The sequence below is a fragment of the Pelodiscus sinensis genome, chromosome 8 (genome assembly GCF_052426305.1).
Source record: "Pelodiscus sinensis isolate ZL-2025 chromosome 8, ASM5242630v1, whole genome shotgun sequence".
Lineage (NCBI taxonomy): Eukaryota > Metazoa > Chordata > Testudines > Trionychidae > Pelodiscus > Pelodiscus sinensis.
Window position 1 is genome coordinate 67,028,816 of NC_143059.1, and position 17,932 is coordinate 67,046,747.

At 48.6% G+C, this 17,932-nt stretch overlaps 1 protein-coding gene across 2 annotated transcripts in view; it reads left to right on the forward strand.

Annotated features, from left to right (window-relative positions):
- XPNPEP1 (X-prolyl aminopeptidase 1) overlaps positions 1-17,932 on the forward strand; it is a 62,005-nt gene that overhangs the window by 6,566 nt on the left and 37,507 nt on the right. Inside the window, exons 3-8 of one of the 2 annotated variants that reach the window (XM_075935514.2) lie at positions 2,432-2,556; positions 13,457-13,520; positions 15,207-15,311; positions 15,644-15,736; positions 16,131-16,274; positions 16,715-16,810. In XM_075935514.2, the coding sequence (XP_075791629.2) occupies positions 2,440-2,556; positions 13,457-13,520; positions 15,207-15,311; positions 15,644-15,736; positions 16,131-16,274; positions 16,715-16,810 (619 nt within the window). In that variant the 5' untranslated portion in view covers positions 2,432-2,439. Of the gene's footprint in view, positions 1-2,431; positions 2,557-13,456; positions 13,521-13,575; positions 13,693-15,206; positions 15,312-15,643; positions 15,737-16,130; positions 16,275-16,714; positions 16,811-17,932 lie in introns of those variants that run through there. The other variant, XM_075935515.2, reaches the window with a different exon arrangement.

Consider the following 17,932-nt stretch of genomic DNA (forward strand, 5'->3'; position numbering starts at 1 on the left):
CCAGACTCCACACCCGAAGCTTGTGTCCCAGCGCCCCCTCCCACGCACACTGAACTCATTTTTGGTCCCTCCCCAGAGCACGGGGGGGTCCACAAAATCTAGCTGGGGACCCCCGAGGCTCTGATGTGTGTTTGTTTGTTTTGCTTCTCACTTCTGTGCGGCCCCAGAGTAATTTTTCTGAGAGTCAGCGTCCCTCGACCCAAAATAGGTTCCCCATCCCCAAAGAATCCGGCGCTATTCAAGTTTATTGGATGACAAATCTTCTTTTAAAAATGTCTTTTGAAAGGGATGCACGCAATAGAATATGAGGGTAAATAACGCACCCATGTGAGTGCCGTGGTGTATAACGTTGTGTATATTGAATGGTCTGTACCCTTGTTGGCCGTCAAGATATCATTTCCCCTCCATGCCCCTCTCCTGTCTTACATTCCCCATTTGATAGCAGTTACTTTGCTTCTGATTAAGGAACAACTAGATAGGATTTCTCTTACTGTCCTATGCTGCACTTTAATCAGTGGGTCTCCCACTCTGGGGCTCTGCATAAGTTCCATGAGAAATAACATGCAACAGGCATGTAAAGGTTCGCAGGAATTGATTCTTGTCTGCATCCAGGACAAGTGTCTTCCTTTTTTTTATCTGACCTAGCCTAGGAATCCAGCCATCCCAACTGTGATAGCACCACTGTGATGTAGCTCAGACTCAGAAACCAGCTCCCTTAAATGATCTGTGTGAGCACAGGAAATGGCCAGGGCAACTCAGGGCAAAAATTGAATTAAGCAACACAACTTCAGCTACGTCAGTTGCACAGCTGAAGTCAGAATAGCGTAATTCAGCTTTTCGCGCTGTCTACACAGCAGGAAGTTGAAGGAAGAACAAACACTCTTCCTTCACCTCCCCTTATGCCTCGTGAAATGAGGGTTACAGGAGTTGGAGTAAGAAGTCCTCCAGCTCTCCGTTACTTTGAAATAATGGCTTACAGTGTAGACGCGCTCTTTGTTATTGTGAAATAACGTCACTTATTCCGAAATAACGCTGCTGTGTAGACGTACCCTCCCTACTCCGGTAATACAGTATTTGTGCCCAGCAGGCAGAGTTAAGGACTAAGGCAGGCATGTCAAACTTGAAGCCTACTGAGGGCCACACAAACGAAACCTGATAGCTTTCAGGGCCACCAATGTACTTCTATCGGAAAGTCATAATTATTTATTACTATAGATTATGTTTAGGTATATTGTATAATATTTTTTCAGGTCTTGTTTGAATATAATACAATTATTTGATGTGTAAAATAGTTATTTGCTCATATATAATAATGTTGATCATTTTAAAATATAAATGTAAAGTACTTTTACATTATTTTTTATATGATACATAACTTGTTTTGTTGAAATGAAAACAAGTATAGACCAAAACAATAAGAGAGAGACTCCTATTTCAGAATAATTGCTACAGCCTGGCAAATAATAGCCTTTGAATTTTCTTTAAAGAAACACAGTGTAAACCAGGTACATTCTGATTCTTTTTTTGCCCTGGAATTTAAATATGACATCTGTGTTGGCTGCCTTATCTGCAGCCATACCCTCCTCCCCAGCCTTCTCTAAGCCTCTATTTGTCCCCAAAAGGATTACCAAAACGAATTGAGTGGCTTGCAAAGCTGGCCTTTATGCTATCCTTAGGATTTCTAAAACCTGCCATCGCTGCCACACATTTCTTCCTCAGGCGCTGGGGCGGCATGAGAATAGCGGCCGGGTCTGAGCAGGCGCTTGATGCCTCTGCAGAGCGGCCCGGCTGGCCGTGAGCAGTTGCTGCGGCGCAGTGCTCAGAGTGGCTGGCCAGCTGTGATCTGCACTCGGCCATGTGCGCTGAGCGGCCAGCAGGCTGCACTTTATTTTTTTATAAAATGTAGTGGCGGGCCGCAAAAAACTTCGATTGGGCAGCCCTCCAGATGCCTGTTTGACATGCCTGGACTAAGGGCTCTTTCCTGTATAGGTAACAAGCCATGGCTGTGTGCAGACATCATGGACCAGAATGGGAATTGAACCTGGAAACGCTGACATCAGAACCACAGAGTTTGGTATAGGAGAGGACATCTAAGGGCTGGTGCCAGCCCTTAGAAGGATCTTACATGCAAAGCCGTTGTATTGCACAATTGCACACGAGTGGAAAAAAATAGCACAAGTGTTTACAAGCTTTGCCCCTAATAGATGAAGCCTCATCTCTGAGCCATGACATTGGCTAAAGAACCCAAATGAGTGATAACAAGGAAAACAAGAGGGCAAGAAGCTGAAAAGCAGCATTATGGGGCCAGGTGCTTGCTGTGTTGACATCAAAGGGAGTTTGGCCACTGAATTCAATGGGAAATGGAGCAGGCTCTTGCAGGCCGCAGGGGCTGGTGAAGAAGGCCTAAGACTGTGCGTAATTTGTATTGCAGGTAGGAATATGGGTCCCAAGATTACGACAGAGCTGCTCAGGCAGCTGCGGCAGGTGATGAAGAGTTCCAAGTACGTCGCCGAGCCCATCCAGGCCTACATTGTGCCCTCCGGAGATGCACACCAGGTAGAGAATTCAGTCCTAAGGATAGTCCCTTCTGGGGGGAAAGCAAAGGCCTATAAGTTTGCTTGCTTCAAAGAATTCCAGATAAAAGCATTGGTGAGGTGGGGAACGGTGCTGCGGGGAGCTGCAGCCAGGGTTTTCTAGGGTCGTTTTTCTGAGGGTCGGTGTTTGTTTCCCTGCAGAATGTCAGCGTTGCTGGTTCTGCTCTTCCCAAGGAAGCCCGTGGTCTTCAGAAATGAGCTTGCCAAAGAAATGGCTGCTCCCCTCCTGACCCTCGTAGTGTATCTTCTAGAGCTAGAGAGCCCTAGCCTGCAGCTCTCCCATGGGGGAGCGTCTGGGATGGCAGTAGGGAGGACAGCATGCTGCAGAGGCCCAGTCCCCTCTCCTCTGCAGACCTGGGGTCCCGTGCCCCCAAAGTGACTCCTCTCTGTGTCAGTCGGAGGAGGTGATCCCGGGGCCTGTCGCTTGGGAGTTTGATCACCATGGTTGCTACCTGCACAGTACTAAGATGGTCTTGATCTGCTGTAGTTGTTTAGCCCAAGGCAACTTTGAAATGTTGAACCCCCTCTTGCCCACCTCAATGTGTAAATTCAGCCTCCTCAGTCTTCCACGGAGCTTGTCTCAGTCTTCCACGGAGCTTAGAGCAGTGGTCCCCCAACTTCCGTGGCTGCCGGGCGCCCAGGGGCGGGGCCACTCACGTGCCAGGCGTCCGGGGGCGGGGCTGCTCACGCGCTATGCTTCTGGGGGTGGGGTCACGCATGCGCCGCGCGCCTGGGAGTGGGGACCGCCCACGCGCCCTGAGCCCAGGGCCGGCACCACGCATGAGCCGCATGCCCGGGGCAGAGGCCGCCCATGCGCCACGAGCCCAGGGCCGGCACCACGCATGAGCCGCGCTCCCGGGGCAGGGGCCGCCCATGTGCCACGAGCCCAGGGCCGGCACCACGCATGTGCTGCGCGCCGGGGGCAGGGCCAGCCCAGATGTTTCGGTGGGTGTACATAAATGCCCCGGCAGGCGCCATGGCACCTGCGGGCACCGCGTTGGGGACCACTGGCTTAGAGAATCCCAGAGTTCTTGGGAGGCTAGAGGGGGGAATCTTCTTCCCTCGGCCCCTTTCAGATAGAGAGGGCCAGACCGCTGTCGCCTTCCCACACCTGGGGTGGGCATTTACATTTGTGCAAAGCGCGTGTGAAGTGCTGCCGCGTCCGAGTGTTTCGCTCCCTTTTTGCACAGCTGCATGGGATGACACAAGGGGTAAGGCGGTGGGGCATGTGGCGTTGCCCCGGGAACACACGTCGCACGTTTCCCCTTGAAATACATCAGCTCCTCAGTTCGGTGCGATGGGGGAGGGGCTCCCGGGCAGCTGCTGCAGTTTGCTCCTTGCCTGAAGCTACCTCCCTGTAACTCCAGACACATTTTGCTAGATTGGGACGGTGGTCACATGACTTCGGAATCCTGCAGGTCACATTCCTTGCTCCTTTCCCGCCCCCCCCCTTACAGTAAATGCAGTCATGCAAACAGCCCGGCTTCCTGCCGGACTAGTTCATCGGGTTTCTACAGTCTGAATGGAAATGATTAATGACAGCTGCTAATTTGTGGCTTACATGTGTCCCGGTGGGTTGCCTCTGTCAGGTCTTGTCTGCAGTAGGGAATTGCTCCACTTTCAGCCATTGGTGAGTTTCACCAATACAGCCCCCTGGTGCAGACCACTATAAACTGCCATTTCCAACATCTCCTGGTGTGAAGCAGGGGTTCATGGCATCTGTGCAAGTTCAGGTTGAACCTCTCTAGTCTGGCACCTGTGGGACCCGACTGGTGCAGAACCAGAGAATTTGCCGAACCACAAGGGGTCACTTTATTTTTATTTCACTGATGCAAATGAATGGAACAGCTCTTGCAATGTTGCTTAATAATGTACGATTGTACTGATACACCCTATATAAGCCTACGCTTAGCCAAGGCTTATCAGCTCTCTTCGTCACAAAGTGTTAGTGTTGCACAATTTTACTGTATCTGCACAAGGAAATAAGTAGATAAAGCATAATAAGTACATACGTTTAGCAGCATTACCAGCCCTTCCACTGCTCTGGGCTCTTAGAAGACACTTAGGAATAATTTAGAGCTATATAATAACACAGAATACTGCAAACCAGGGCTGGTGGCTAACAACAAACTTTATGGGACCGTGGGAAACTTGGCCACACCTGCAATAATGGGACATCTGACTAGCTAAAATCATGCTGGACCGCGGATGTTGCCGGACCAGAAAGACTGCTGGATTAGAGAGGTTCAACCTCTACTAGGTTTGCTTTTCTACAGTCAGGACTCACACTTGTGCAGCACCACCAGTGACTGAAATAGAAGCAAATCAGTACTGCAGATGAGGTCGAAGACAAGGGGAAGTCAAGGCTGGTGAATTTGGTAGCAGCTTTTCCTATTGTATTATAGCCTGATCATATCCGTTGGCTTTGCAGGTTTACTCATCCATGGGACTGAAAGGACAGAATCATAGAAACATGTAAACATAGGGCTGGAAGGGACCTCAAGAGGTCATCTAGTCTATCCACCTGCAGTGGTCGCCCAAGATTAGCCCTGATGTGTGTTTGTCTAACCTGTTCTTAAAAACTTCCAACACAACCTCCCTCGGTCCGGGGATTTCAAACTCTGGGTTGCGGTTTATAAGGGCAAGTCACTATCTGGCCATAAGATGCTTTATTTACCTGTGCCTCCACAGATATGGGTGATCACAGCTCCCATTGGCTGCGGATCGCTGTTCTCAGCCAATAGGAGCGGTGGGACGCGATGTTCTAGTCCGCACCATTTCCCATAGCTCCAACTGGCCAGGAACAGTGATCAGCAGCCAGTGGGAGTTATGATCACCCGTTCCTGCACAAGCGCAGGTAAACAAAGCACCTCGCAGCCAGAATGGCTTGCCCTTACAAGCCATGACCAAAGTTTGAAACCCCCTGTCCTAGGTAATCTATTCTAGAACTTAGGGTATGTCTACACTACAAAGTTAATTCGAACTAACAGCCATTAGTTCGAATTAACTTTCATAGGCGCTACAAACACATACAAACCGCTAGTTGGAACTTAATTCGAACTAGCGGAGCACTTAATTCGAACTAGGTAAACCTCATTCTACAAGGACTAACGCCTAGTTCTAATTAAGGAGTTTGAATTAAGGGCTGTGTAGCCACTTAATTCGAACTAGTGGGAGGCTAGCCCTTCCCAGCTTGCCCCGGTGGCCATTCTGGGCACCACCAGGGAAACTCTTCTACCCCCCCTCCCGGCCCCGGAGTCCTTAAAGGGCCACGGTCTGGCTACGGTGCCTGTGCCAGGTACAAGTCTGCCAGCACCCAGCCAGCAGACCCTGCACCTGGCACGGCATGAGCCAGCCACCCGCTGCCACCCAGCCCTCTGCCTCTTCCCAGGACCAGGCTGACGGCTCCCAGGAGCCTGCCCAGGGCTGCAAGACGCGGGCGCCCGCCTGGTCTAGTGCGGAGATCGTGGACTTCATCCAGGTTTGGGAGGAGGCTTCCAACATCCACAATCTCTGCACTAGGCACAGGAAAGTGGCCGTCTAGGGCAGAATAGCTGCCAGCCTGGCCACCAAAGGCCACATGTGAACCCAGGAGCAGGTTTGCATGAAAATCAAGTTGGTCCAGTGAGTCCCCCAACCCTGAGCCCTGAGCTTAGAACATAAGAACGGCCGTACTGAGTCAGACTAAAGGTCCATCTAGCCCAGTATCCTGTCCGCCGACAATGGCCAACACCAGCTACCCTGGAGGGGACGGACCGAAGACAATGACCAAGCCATTTGTCTCGTGCCATCCATCTCTAGTCTTCCACAAACGGAGGCCAGGGACAGCGTCCTTATCCCCTGGCTAATAGCACTCCATGGACCCAATCTCCATGAATTTATCTAACTTCTCTTTAAACTCTGTTATAGTTCTAGCCTTCACGGCCTCCTGAGGCAAGGAGTTCCAGAGGTTGACTATTTGCTTTGTGAAGAAGAACTTTCTTTCATTAGTTTGAAGCCTGCTACCCATTCATTTCATTTGGTGTCCTCTATTCCTTCTATTATGGGAACTAATGAAGAACTTTTCTTTATTCACCCTCTCCACACCACTCATGCTTTTATATCCCCCCTCAGTCTCCTCTAAGCTGAAAAGTCCCAGTCTCTTTAGCCTCTCTTCATATGGGTCCCATTCCAAACCCCTAATCATTTTAGTTGCCCTTTTCTGAACCCTTTCCAAGGCCAAAACATCTTTTTTGAGGTGAAGAGACCATGTCTGTATACAGTACTGAAGATATGGCGTATCATAGTTTTATACTTCCCTTCCTCCTTCTTCCCCTGGCTTTCCCCTTCCAGCTCCCTCCTTCCAGGTTTCCCCCTCCCCTCTCCCATTCTCTCTCTTCCCCTCTCCCACCTTCTTTTCCCAGTCTCCCCAGAGGTTAATCCCTCCCCCTCCCAATTTTGTTAAATAAAGAGAGTTTCTATTTTTGAACACGTGTCCTTTATTTTTTACATCAGAAAGGGGGGCTAGGGAGGGGTAAATGGAAGGAGGTGAGGGAGGAACGGGGCACGAGCCCCCGATGGGGAGGACTGGGGTGGCTCTGCGGGCTCCTCAGGGTGGAAGCTCTCCTGCAGGGCCTCCTGGATCCTGACAGCTCCCCGATTGACCCCCCCCCGGATGGCAGCCTGCGGCAAGTGCAGATGAGCTGATGGCCGAGTGCTGTGCCAAGTGCGGGCACTCCAAGACAGGACTGCTTTGCTGTCCCTCATCGAGGTAGACAAGCAAGCGGGGAACCCTGAGAACTGTCTGTCCGGGGTGGGGGTTGGGTCCCTTTAAGCACAGCCCGCGGCTAGCCTGAAGCAGCAGCTCCATATTCTAAGTCCTAACCTGATGCCCTGCTGGCACTGGTTCTGGCCAGCATTAACTTCGGTTCAGGGTCCACTCAATGTGGACATGCTAGTTGGAATTAGCAAAACGCTAATTCGAATTAGTTTTTAGGTCTAGATGCACTAGTTCGAATTAGCTAGTGCTGTAGTGTAGACATACCCTTAGCTATTTTGAGAGAAAGTATTTTTCTAATATTTAACCTACATCTCCCTTGTAGCAAACTAAGCTGATTATTTCTTGTCCCACCTTTTGTGGCCGTGGTCAGTGACTGATCACTATCCTCTTTAAAATAATTTTTTACATGGTCAAGGACTATTATTTGGTCTCCCATCAGCTTTCTCTTCTCTAGACTAAGAATATGTCTAGACAACATGCCTCTGGCGACAGAGGCATGTAGATTTGTTTACTCGGGATAGGGAAATGAAGCGGCGATTTAAATAATTGCCGCTTCATTTAAATTTAAATGGCCACCGCGCTGTGCCGATCAGCTGTTTGTTGGCTCAGCGAGCTATTCTGTACACTCCGCGGTCAACATCAAAGGCATTTATCGACCTCCCCGGTAAACCTTATCCCACGAGGCATACCGGGGAGGTGAAAATGCCTTTGATGTCGACCGCGGAGTGTCCAGACTCGCGCGCTGAGCCGACAAACATCTGATCGGCACAGTGCGGCAGACATTTAAATTTAAATGAAGAAGCAATTACTTAAATCGCCACTTCATTTTCATATGCCAGGTAGCCTAATCTACATGCCTCTGTCTGCCCAGTTCCTTCAACCTTTCCTCCCAAGTTCCATTTTCCAAGCCTGTTGTAATACTAGATGCTTTTTTGGATTCTCTCCAATATGTTTGCCTTTTTCTTCAAAGCATGGTGCCCAAAACTGGACAGAATACTCCAACCAGGGCCTCACCAGTGCTGAATAGACCACAATTACCTCCTGGGTTTCACATTCAATAGGCCTGTTATTACATCCCAGAAAGGCATTTGCCTTTTTCACTGCAGCATCACATTGCTGTGCTCTTAAACAGAGCCATCTTTTCCTAGCATCTCCAGGTCCAATTTATATCTGTCCTAAAGGCTGCCATTACCCTGGGTTGGTGGCTGTTTTAGCCGGTGCTGAATACTGGCAGTGTTACTTACTTGGATTTCCTACAGTGTATTGCACACTGACTCGGCCTTGTTTCTCTAAATAGTGTAGGAAGTTAGAGGGAATGGCGGTGCTTCTTGTGAACAAGGTAGTGCTGTGGGGTCTAATCTAAATATCACTGTGGTCAATGAAAAGACTCCTATTGGCTTGGACCTTAAGGTTGGTGTTTGCAAAGGAGTCTAAAGGACTCCTCTTTTGAGAATCCCAGTTTAAACTGTTTTGAAGTTCATGTGCCCCAAGTGATGAATGTTGGTATAAAGTCGTAGATTTTACATTGACGACAGAGAGAGTGCAGGCTGAGCGTTCAGATTGTCTCCTCAGAGCGCTCTCTGAAGCTGGAGCTGTTGGGATTAGTGGTTTTGGGGTTCACACCCCTCATGACCTGATTCACTAGCTTTCCTGCTACTGCTCCAATCCTGTCTTTGAGTGAAAATTGAGAATGAGGTTTCAAGACTCACATGTGTCCTGGTTTAAAAAAAGTGTAAAAAAAATTGTCATCCTGTAACACCTGTCTACACTACAGTGATACTTCAAATTATCTTATTTACACGTTTACAGACAAAATGCATTTCGAAATAGCGCGTCCACACTGATTGGACGCTGAATCACATTTAGGGCCAGCTGGAACTGGTTCCGGCTGGGCATCAGGTCAGAAGTTACCTTGCGGCCAGGGCAGCCAGCAGGGTACTCTGGGAAGGGCTGAAGGCCTTCTGTTTCGAAATAAGTGTCTACACAGCGCTTATTTTGAAATAGCAATTTCGAAATTGGTGCTATTCTTCGTTAAATGAGGTTTACCAATTTCGAAATAAGCCCTCCGCTATTTCAAATTAATTTCAGAAATAGCAGTTGGCTTGTGTAGACTCTAGGAAAGTTATTTCGAAATAACGGCTCTTATTTCGCAATAACTTTGCTGTGTAGACATACCCTTAGAGATGAACACTCTCTCTCTCTCTGTGTGTGTGTGTGTGTGTGTGTGTGTGTGTGGAGGTGGATGAGGGAGTGGTGCAAAAAGGCACAGAAACCCTAAATTTAAAGCAGAAAAGGGAGAGGCGGGAGAGGGAAAGGGAAAAAAAATCCTAATGAGGCTACTAGAGTGGGCTGTACACTGCACCATAGGTCGAAATAAGCTACGCGATTTGAGCCACACAAATTGCGTATCTTATTTCGATCGTATTTTGAAATAGCTTGTTTTGAAACCATGGGGCTGGAGCACACAAAATCTATCCGGGTCCCCTGAGGCTGTGGTGTGGGAGGGGAATGTGGAGTCTTTGTCTCCTTCTCAGTCGGGGGGCCATGTCATGTTTTTTGTTTTTTTCGGTTGCTCTCTTCTGTGCGGCCCCCAACTGATTTTTTTTGTGGGTCAGTGGCCCCCGACCCAAAAAAAGGCTCCTCACCCCTATATTGGGGTATTCAGAGCGGCCTTTCGTTGCCCAACATTGCCACCCTCTGCTCAGGACTGGAACAAGCTGAGGTGTGTTTGTTTAGGTCCCAGGAATGGGCAGAATTGTGGAGCCAGCTCAGGCCGGTGCAGGGATTGTTACTGCTCTGGGTCCTGGTGCGCCTGCCAAGTATGTGGTAGGGTTTGTTCGAAATGGTCAGAGGATCAAGGTCGCTCCTGCAAATTAGCGAGCTCCCTGCCTGATCGCGGCTGTCTGTTACAGCTGGAATGCACCGGTTGTGCTGCCGAACGCACTCGGCACAATACATTTGAGTGTTCAAGGGCCCGACCTTGAGAACATTTATTCCAATGAGTCCCACCGTTCACTTCCAAGAAGGCTCATGGGACGGATGGCTTGCAGGATGGGGGCCTACCATTGCACAGGTTTGGCCAGCTGCCCCACAGGTGTGGTGTGGAGCAGCTTGAGGGTCTGAGCTAGGACAGAGTCTGGTCTGGCTGCAAGAGGAGCTCCAATTAGATGAGTTGTTTTGGCTCTGGTGAGGCCACATCTGGGGTATTGTGTCCAGTTCTGGGTCCCCCACTACAAAAAGGATGTGGACACATTGGAGAGGGTCCAGCAGAGGGCAACCAAAATGATTAGGGGGCTGGAGCATATGACCTACGAGGAGAGGCTGAGGGAGTTGGGTCTGTTTAGTCTGCAGAAGCGAAGAGTGAGGGGGGATTTGATAGCAGCCTTCAACTTCCTGAAGGGAGCTTCCAAAGAGGATGGAGAGAGGCTGTTCACAGTAGTGACAGATGGCAGAACAAGGAGCAATGGTCTCAAGTTGTGGTGGAAGAGGTCCAGGTTGGATATTAGGAAAATCTATTTCACTAGGAGGGTGGTGACGCACTGGAATGGGTTACCTAGGGAAGTAGTGGAGTCTCCATCCCTAGAGGTGTTTAAGTCTCGGCTTGACAAAGCCCTGGCTGGGTTCTGAGGTTTCTTCCAGCTCTATGGTTCTATGATTCTAACCAGGCAATGGCTCATGCCTTGTTCAGCATTCCCAGGTGCACAGTGTTAATTTTAGCACAAGTATGATTGTCACAAAACACTGGGTCATCTTAGCACAGCAGGAATTGCTGCGTGGAAGAGGAGGTGACTTGATGCTCAGATATGGTGGTGATCGGACTCTCTGGAAGAACCTAAATAGACAAATGGCTACAAAGGACCTTTGCTTAAGTCCTCTTCCTTCCTGACAGCCACGAATTGTACTTTATGGCCCATCTGTGCCCGTGCTTCGTTTCAGCCCCTCCTTTAAATGTTTCCTGCATCTTTCCCTGAATGGGACACTGTCAGGGAAGAATTTTTTTCCTCAAATTAAGATTTTTATTTTTTTAAATACGGTGTTGCCAAAGCTAAGACCAATGGAAATATTCTGACAAAGGCAGTGTGTTAGGGAAAAAAAATCACTATTTTAAAAAAAAAATATAGCCGTTAAATCACCCACTGGTGTGTTTGTCACCCAGACATTACAGCATTATGTTAGTGCATAAGGCCCCAATGTTGAAATTAACTAGTTAATATCTATTTATAAACAGACTGATGCCTTTCCTCATTGTGGAAGGTGAGAGAAAGGGAAGAGAAAGAAGTAAATAAATAAGGGCCGGGCTCTTCAGATGTCTCTGTGACTTAAGAGCAGTGCAAGTCACTGGGACTCAGGCTCCTAAATCATTTAGGTGGGTTTGGAGCTGCCTCGCATGAATATAAAGGAGTCATTTATATTTAATAACTAATGTTTGAAACATAATAAAGGAACTTTAAAAATAAGCAGATGGGCAGATTCCAAGCAGATTAAAAGAGCCACCATCAGCTCACTGGGGCTATGTCTAGACTGCAAGCCTCTTTTGAAAGAGGCTCTTTCGAAAGATACTTTCGAAAGAGCCTCTTTCGAAAGAGAGCGTTTAGACTGCACGTTGAACTTTCGAAAAAGCGGCTTGCTTTTTCGAAAGAAAGCATCCAGTGAGTCTGGATGCTCTCTTTCGAAGAAGCCCTATTTACATTGAAGAACGCCTTCTTTCGAAAGAGGAACTGGAAGACGCTCTTTCGAAAGAAGGCGTTCTTCCTCGTGAAATGAGGTTTACCGCCATCGAAAGAAAAGCCGCGTTCTTTCGATTTAATTTCGAAAGAATGCGGCTTGAGTCTGGATGCAGGTGAAGTTTTTTCGAAAAAAGTAACCTCTGAGTCTGGACACAGCCTGAGCGTCTTCCAGTCTGCTGCATGCTCTGGAAGCTAGACACATGAGAGGATCGGACTCACAATATTTAATCTGACTGGAACCCTTCAGCGTTCCTAATTTCTCCTCTGCGGCCGCAGAATCAAGAAGGCAGAGAATAACTCCAGGCTGATCTGCAGACTTTTGTCTTGGATCATTGGCCTGGGACTCTGTTGAGCCAAGGCAAATAGGGCTGGCCAGAATTAAGATGATTTCCTGAATTGTGTTGATAATTAGAAGCAAGTTTAGCAATCCTGACCTCTGATCTTGGCTGAACAGGATCCCAGAATAGGGCGTGTTGGCCATTTCAAAACATAGTAACTTCTTGGCTAGAAGTGTTTCTTCTTTCATTTTTGGCAGCAGATTCTGGACTTTGGGAGTTTCTGTGTCCCCAGCCTATTCAGTCCTTCAGGGTTTTTGCTGAGACTGATGACAAAGGGGCCAGTTAAGATCGTTTTATGATGTGGACACTTTGATCTTGACGGAAACTACCCCTCTCTCTCCCTTCCCCCTCTCACTTGTTTCACATAGGAAAATAAGCACTGTTCCAATGGTAGCCAATAACTTCTGGTTACTTCTGACCGGGGCTGGATTTGAACAGGTAAAACAGAGGTAGTAGACATGGTGTCTAATTATAAGTCTCCTGAAGGCTTAAAAGTTTTATGGCCTAACAACCTTGACAGTCTCCTTTTTAATAGCTTTGTTGTAGAGAAGAAATTCTAAAAGGGCTTCTTGTAAACCCCAGTTGGAGGACATCAATAAATATAGTGGCATTTAGAGACTTAATGGACTGTGTACTTTAGTTTCCAAGATCGAGGAATGCTTCTGTGTTCTCTTCTCCTTACTTTTGCAGCTTCAAAGGCAGGATCTGTTTGTTGCCAAATGGGAGGTTGTGTGTGAAATAAATATCAGCAAACTGCAGCACTTCACTGTTTACAGAAGTTGATGGGAGAAAAGTTCTGAGGGGGGGTTAAAAAAATCAGACCCATATAAATACAAAGTAATTGCAGATACTTAAATGTCCCAAAGGAACAATTTTTAAACACTTGTTAGGACTTCCAAAGGAGCAGAGCCCAATCTTATAACTTGTTTGTTTCTCTTGACTGTGTCCTTCACTTGAAGCAAAGTTTTTTAATGTACTTGTCATCAGCGATTTTTGTATTGCTGATGTAAGTAATTAGCTGCGTCTTCTCTTTTCCAGAGTGAGTACATTGCGCCCTGTGATTGCAGACGGGCCTTCATCTCTGGATTTGATGGCTCTGCAGGTACCTTACCAGAACCTCTGTTGTTTGAGACCCTATTTCCCCCTCCAAAGAAGTGATCTAATTCACAACACGCACGCTGGATGGAACGAGACATCTAACCAAAATGTTTGGACTGTTCTCTTCCCCTTTCGGCAACTGCAGAATTGTGTGTTGGTGATCAGCTGAAAATTATGTAAGTTCGATGCAGTCAGGAGTGTTCACAAAAGCTTGACCCCGGCACGAACCTCCAAAAAGCAAAATCCTGTTAACTGTTTAATGCAGTGCTCGCAGGCTGCTTTTCTTTCATCTAAAACGAGGCTGCTGCGAACAGATTGTATGTTGCCCAGCGGAACTGGGATGAACAGTAAACAATGTTTGTCAGCCGCTTTCAATCATCGTAGAATGAGGCGAATGCCAAAAATACTGAACTGTGAAGCTGAGAGTATGGAAAAGTTTGCTTATCTCATGGAGGCACGGGATGTTCTTTTGGCTGAAGCCTAGGACTGGAAGTTGGGAAGGCAAAGTTCTGTCCCAGACCCTGCAATTTACTTGCTGTGAAATTGTGGACGAGTCACTCTACCTTCCTATGCCTGCCATCTCCCAGCTGGAAGTTGGGGTTAATAAAACAAAAAACCATCACAGGGTGCGGTGCGGGTTTGTCGGTCAGTTTCTGTGAAGTGCTCTCCGAGCCTCTGGTGGAAGGCACCCTGCACAAATGCAGAGCAGCCGTGTTCTAGAGCACAAACCCTGATTCGCAGCCTTCCCTTCTTCAGTTTAGGGCCTCCACAGGCTGTCCAAAGAGCTGTGGATCCACAGCCAGAACTGGGCAGGATTTGCCCCTGCGGAGGCTCAAACAGCATTTGCTGAATGAAAACACTGATTTTTAAATGGGTTGCAATGTAAGCGTGTGTTTTTCTGGGGGAGATGAGAGTGAACTGGAATGTGAGAACTGTGCAGTAAACTAGACTGCAGTAAGGGAGAAAATAGGTCAGATGATCATGCTGCCAGATTGGGACTCAGGAAACCTGCATTCAGTTCTTGGCTCTGCCACAGACACTCTGGGTGGCCTTGGGCACATCACTAAATCCCTCTGGCCGTGGGTCAGCAAGTCACGTAAGCACATGCCTAGGCTTGTGATTAGTCCCATTGAAGTTTATTCCCATTGCTTATGTACCTAGCTGACCTATGGCTGGTGTGCTGCAGTTTCCCTCCATAAAATGGGGATAATAAAGCTTCCCTTCTCTCATGTGTTTTCTGTTTAGACTGTAATCTCTTTGGGGCAGAGTCTGACTCTCTGTGTGTGTGGTGCATTTTCTGGGGCAATGGGACTTGGGTCTCAGTTGCGGCTTCTAGGAGTTTCTCCAGTAATGATAATTTGTAAAGCAGGCTTCGGCTCCTCCATGCTGACTGGTTGAGCTGTGCTTAAACTGCATTAGGCTGCGGAGCTTTAAACGCAAGTTCAGCAAACCCAGTTCCCAGTGTAGAATGGCCTGGACAGAGTTGCAAAGGAGTTTGCCTCTTAGTTGTGGGGAACAATTTGTTTCTCCTGAGTGGCATCAGAGCTGTGACTTGAGCCTTCCTAGGGACTGTCCAGCATCTGTGCCCACTTCAAGCGAACCTTGTGCCGCCCATAGATCTGTGATGTACCAAGTGCCTCTGCTTTCCGATGAACCACAAACCGACTTTTCCCTTTTGCTTCCTGACCAGGTACTGCCATTATAACTGAGCAAAAAGCAGCCATGTGGACGGACGGACGTTACTTCCTGCAGGCAGCACAGCAAATGGATAGCAACTGGATGCTCATGAAGATGGGTGGGTGGTCCTTCAGGATACTGCCCCCCTAATAGACCGAGAACTAAATAACAGGATTTGGAGGTGCTCCCTGCAGTCCCATTAATCGACTGCCAGGGTGTGTGAATGCACTCAGATGGGTATAGTGCCTTTCCAAAGGGAAACCTCAAGGGAAGAGCACTGTGTGTTAGGATCAGCACCTGTGCTAGATGCTGCTGCTTTTATATCAGTCCAGGCACTTGCATTCGGGTGTGACTTCTGTGTCAGCTTGTGCTGTCACTTAGAGGTCTGTGTCAAATCACTTTTGTGTGTGTTTTCTCGGTGCTACATTTTACCCCTTTTTCCACTCCTAGGCCTGAAGGATACGCCGACGCAGGAGGACTGGCTAGTGAGCGTGCTCCCAGAGGGCTCAAAAGTCGGTGTGGACCCTTTCATTATTCCAGCCGGTTAGTTTATTTTATGCCTGCCGTGTTGGGTGATGAGATTCTGCCTCCCCACATTCTCCATATGGGGCAGAGGATCCTTTTTCACTTTCCATGTTACAGCCTATTACTGCTGCGCAGCTAAGTGAGTTCCTCTTTAGCTGAAGCATTAGAGGCCGGTGGCTTTGGTGCTGTAGCTCTCCGGTTCATTTTCCACTGGTGACCGTGATACCTCGTATCTGATTGTCACTATGGCTTGTTACATCTGGATCTTGCTGCTGCTTCGACTTCTTCACCGGCAGGAGGTGCAGCGGTGGGGAAGGAAGCTTAGACTTTTCCAGTCTTCTCTAGCACACAGGGAATGCCTGTGTTTCAAGACATTTGTGGCCAGCGCTCTTAGCTCTCTCCCCTTTGGCAGATCAGTGGACGAGGATGTCTAAAGCGCTGAAAAGTGCCGGCCATGTTCTTGTGCCGGTCAAAGAGAACCTGATAGATGCAATCTGGGTAGACCGCCCTCCGCGCCCCTGCAGACCTCTGATGACCCTGGACCTGAGCTACACAGGTTAGTGAGATCCAGTCCTAACTGAATGGATTCATTGTCCCTTCCCTCTTCTTCCTCCCTTTCCCTTATAAAGCGACAGGAGAAGTATCACTGCAGCCGGATGTGCTGTTGGATTAAATTAAGACTCTTGTTTATTCTCTACAACGACTTCTTTTGTTTTGGAAACCAGACATAAGCATTGGTTGTGCCTAGATACTACAGTGATGGGTTCATAACAAACACGCGCCTGTATGCTGCTGACGAAGCTGGGGATGTTTGTCATAAAGGAGCAGTAGGGAAGACATGCCAGAAATTGGGGGTCAGGCTTCTAGAACATTCTGGGCTCTTTGCATTGGGGCTTCATGGCCATGACTCTCTGCTGTGAGGCAACACATGAGGTGGCAATAGCATGTGTAACTAAAGAACCCAACCCACTCACGGCTGGCAAATGTATTTCCCAGGGATAGGCTGGAAAGAGAAGGTTGCAGCTCTGCGTGCGAAAATGGCTGAGAGAAAAGCCCTCTGGTTTGTGGTCACCGCCCTGGACGAAGCAGCTTGTAAGTATCCTGGGGGCTTAGTTTGTCAGATCTCCCTGACACCACAACAGGGGCGGGGAGCATTTTTTGGGTTGGGGGCCATTGGCCCACAGAAAAATCAGTTGGGAGCCACGTACGAGAAAAGCAAAAAACCAAAACCAAAAAGAACCCAACCAACCAACCAAACCAAAACAAAACCCAAAACCCTCACTGATGTGGCCCCAGACTGTGAAGGAGAAAGGCATTCCCCTTGCACACTAAGTTCTGGTTAACAGATTTAGGGTATCAGATTTAGGGCTTCATCCAAGTAACTTGGGACTGGGTAGAGGTCCCATTTCCCAACCAGGAGAGAAAGTTGTGTTGTAGTGCAGAGGAGGGGATCCAGATGTGGCCCCCAGCTTGCCTGGATCTGGCACCCGAGTCTCAGAGCTTCCCCCAGCATTGGGGAGCCTGCCCTAACACTCCAGCACCCCTACTGCCCCACAGCAGGGCAAGAACACACTAAGGGTATGTCTACACTACCCTCCTAGTTCGAACTAGGAGGGTAATGTAGGCATACCGCACTTGCAAATGAAGCCCGGGATTTGAATTTCCCGGGCTTCATTTGCATAAGTGGGGAGCCGCCATTTTTAAAACCCCGCTGGTTCGAACCCCGTGCAGCGCGGCTACACGGGGCTCGAACTAGGTAGTTCGAACTAGGATTCCTATTCCACGAGGTGTACCGGTAGTTCGGAATAGGAATCCTAGTTCGAACTACCTAGTTCGAGCCCCGTGTAGCCGCGCTGCACGGGGTTCGAACCAGCGGGGTTTTAAAAATGGCGGCTCCCCACTTATGCAAATGAAGCCCAGGAAATTCAAATCCCGGGCTTCATTTGCAAGTGCGGTATGCCTACATTACCCTCCTAGTTCGAACTAGGAGGGTAGTGTAGACATACCCTTAGTGTGTTCTTGCCCTGCTGTGGGGCAGTAGGGGTGCTGGAGTGTTAGGGCAGGCTCCCCAATGCTGGGGGAAGCTCTGAGACTCGGGTGCCAGATCCAGGCAAGCTGGGGGCCACATCTGGATCCCCTCCTCTGCACTACAACACAACTTTCTCTCCTGGTTGGGAAATGGGACCTCTACCCAGTCCCAAGTTACTTGGATGA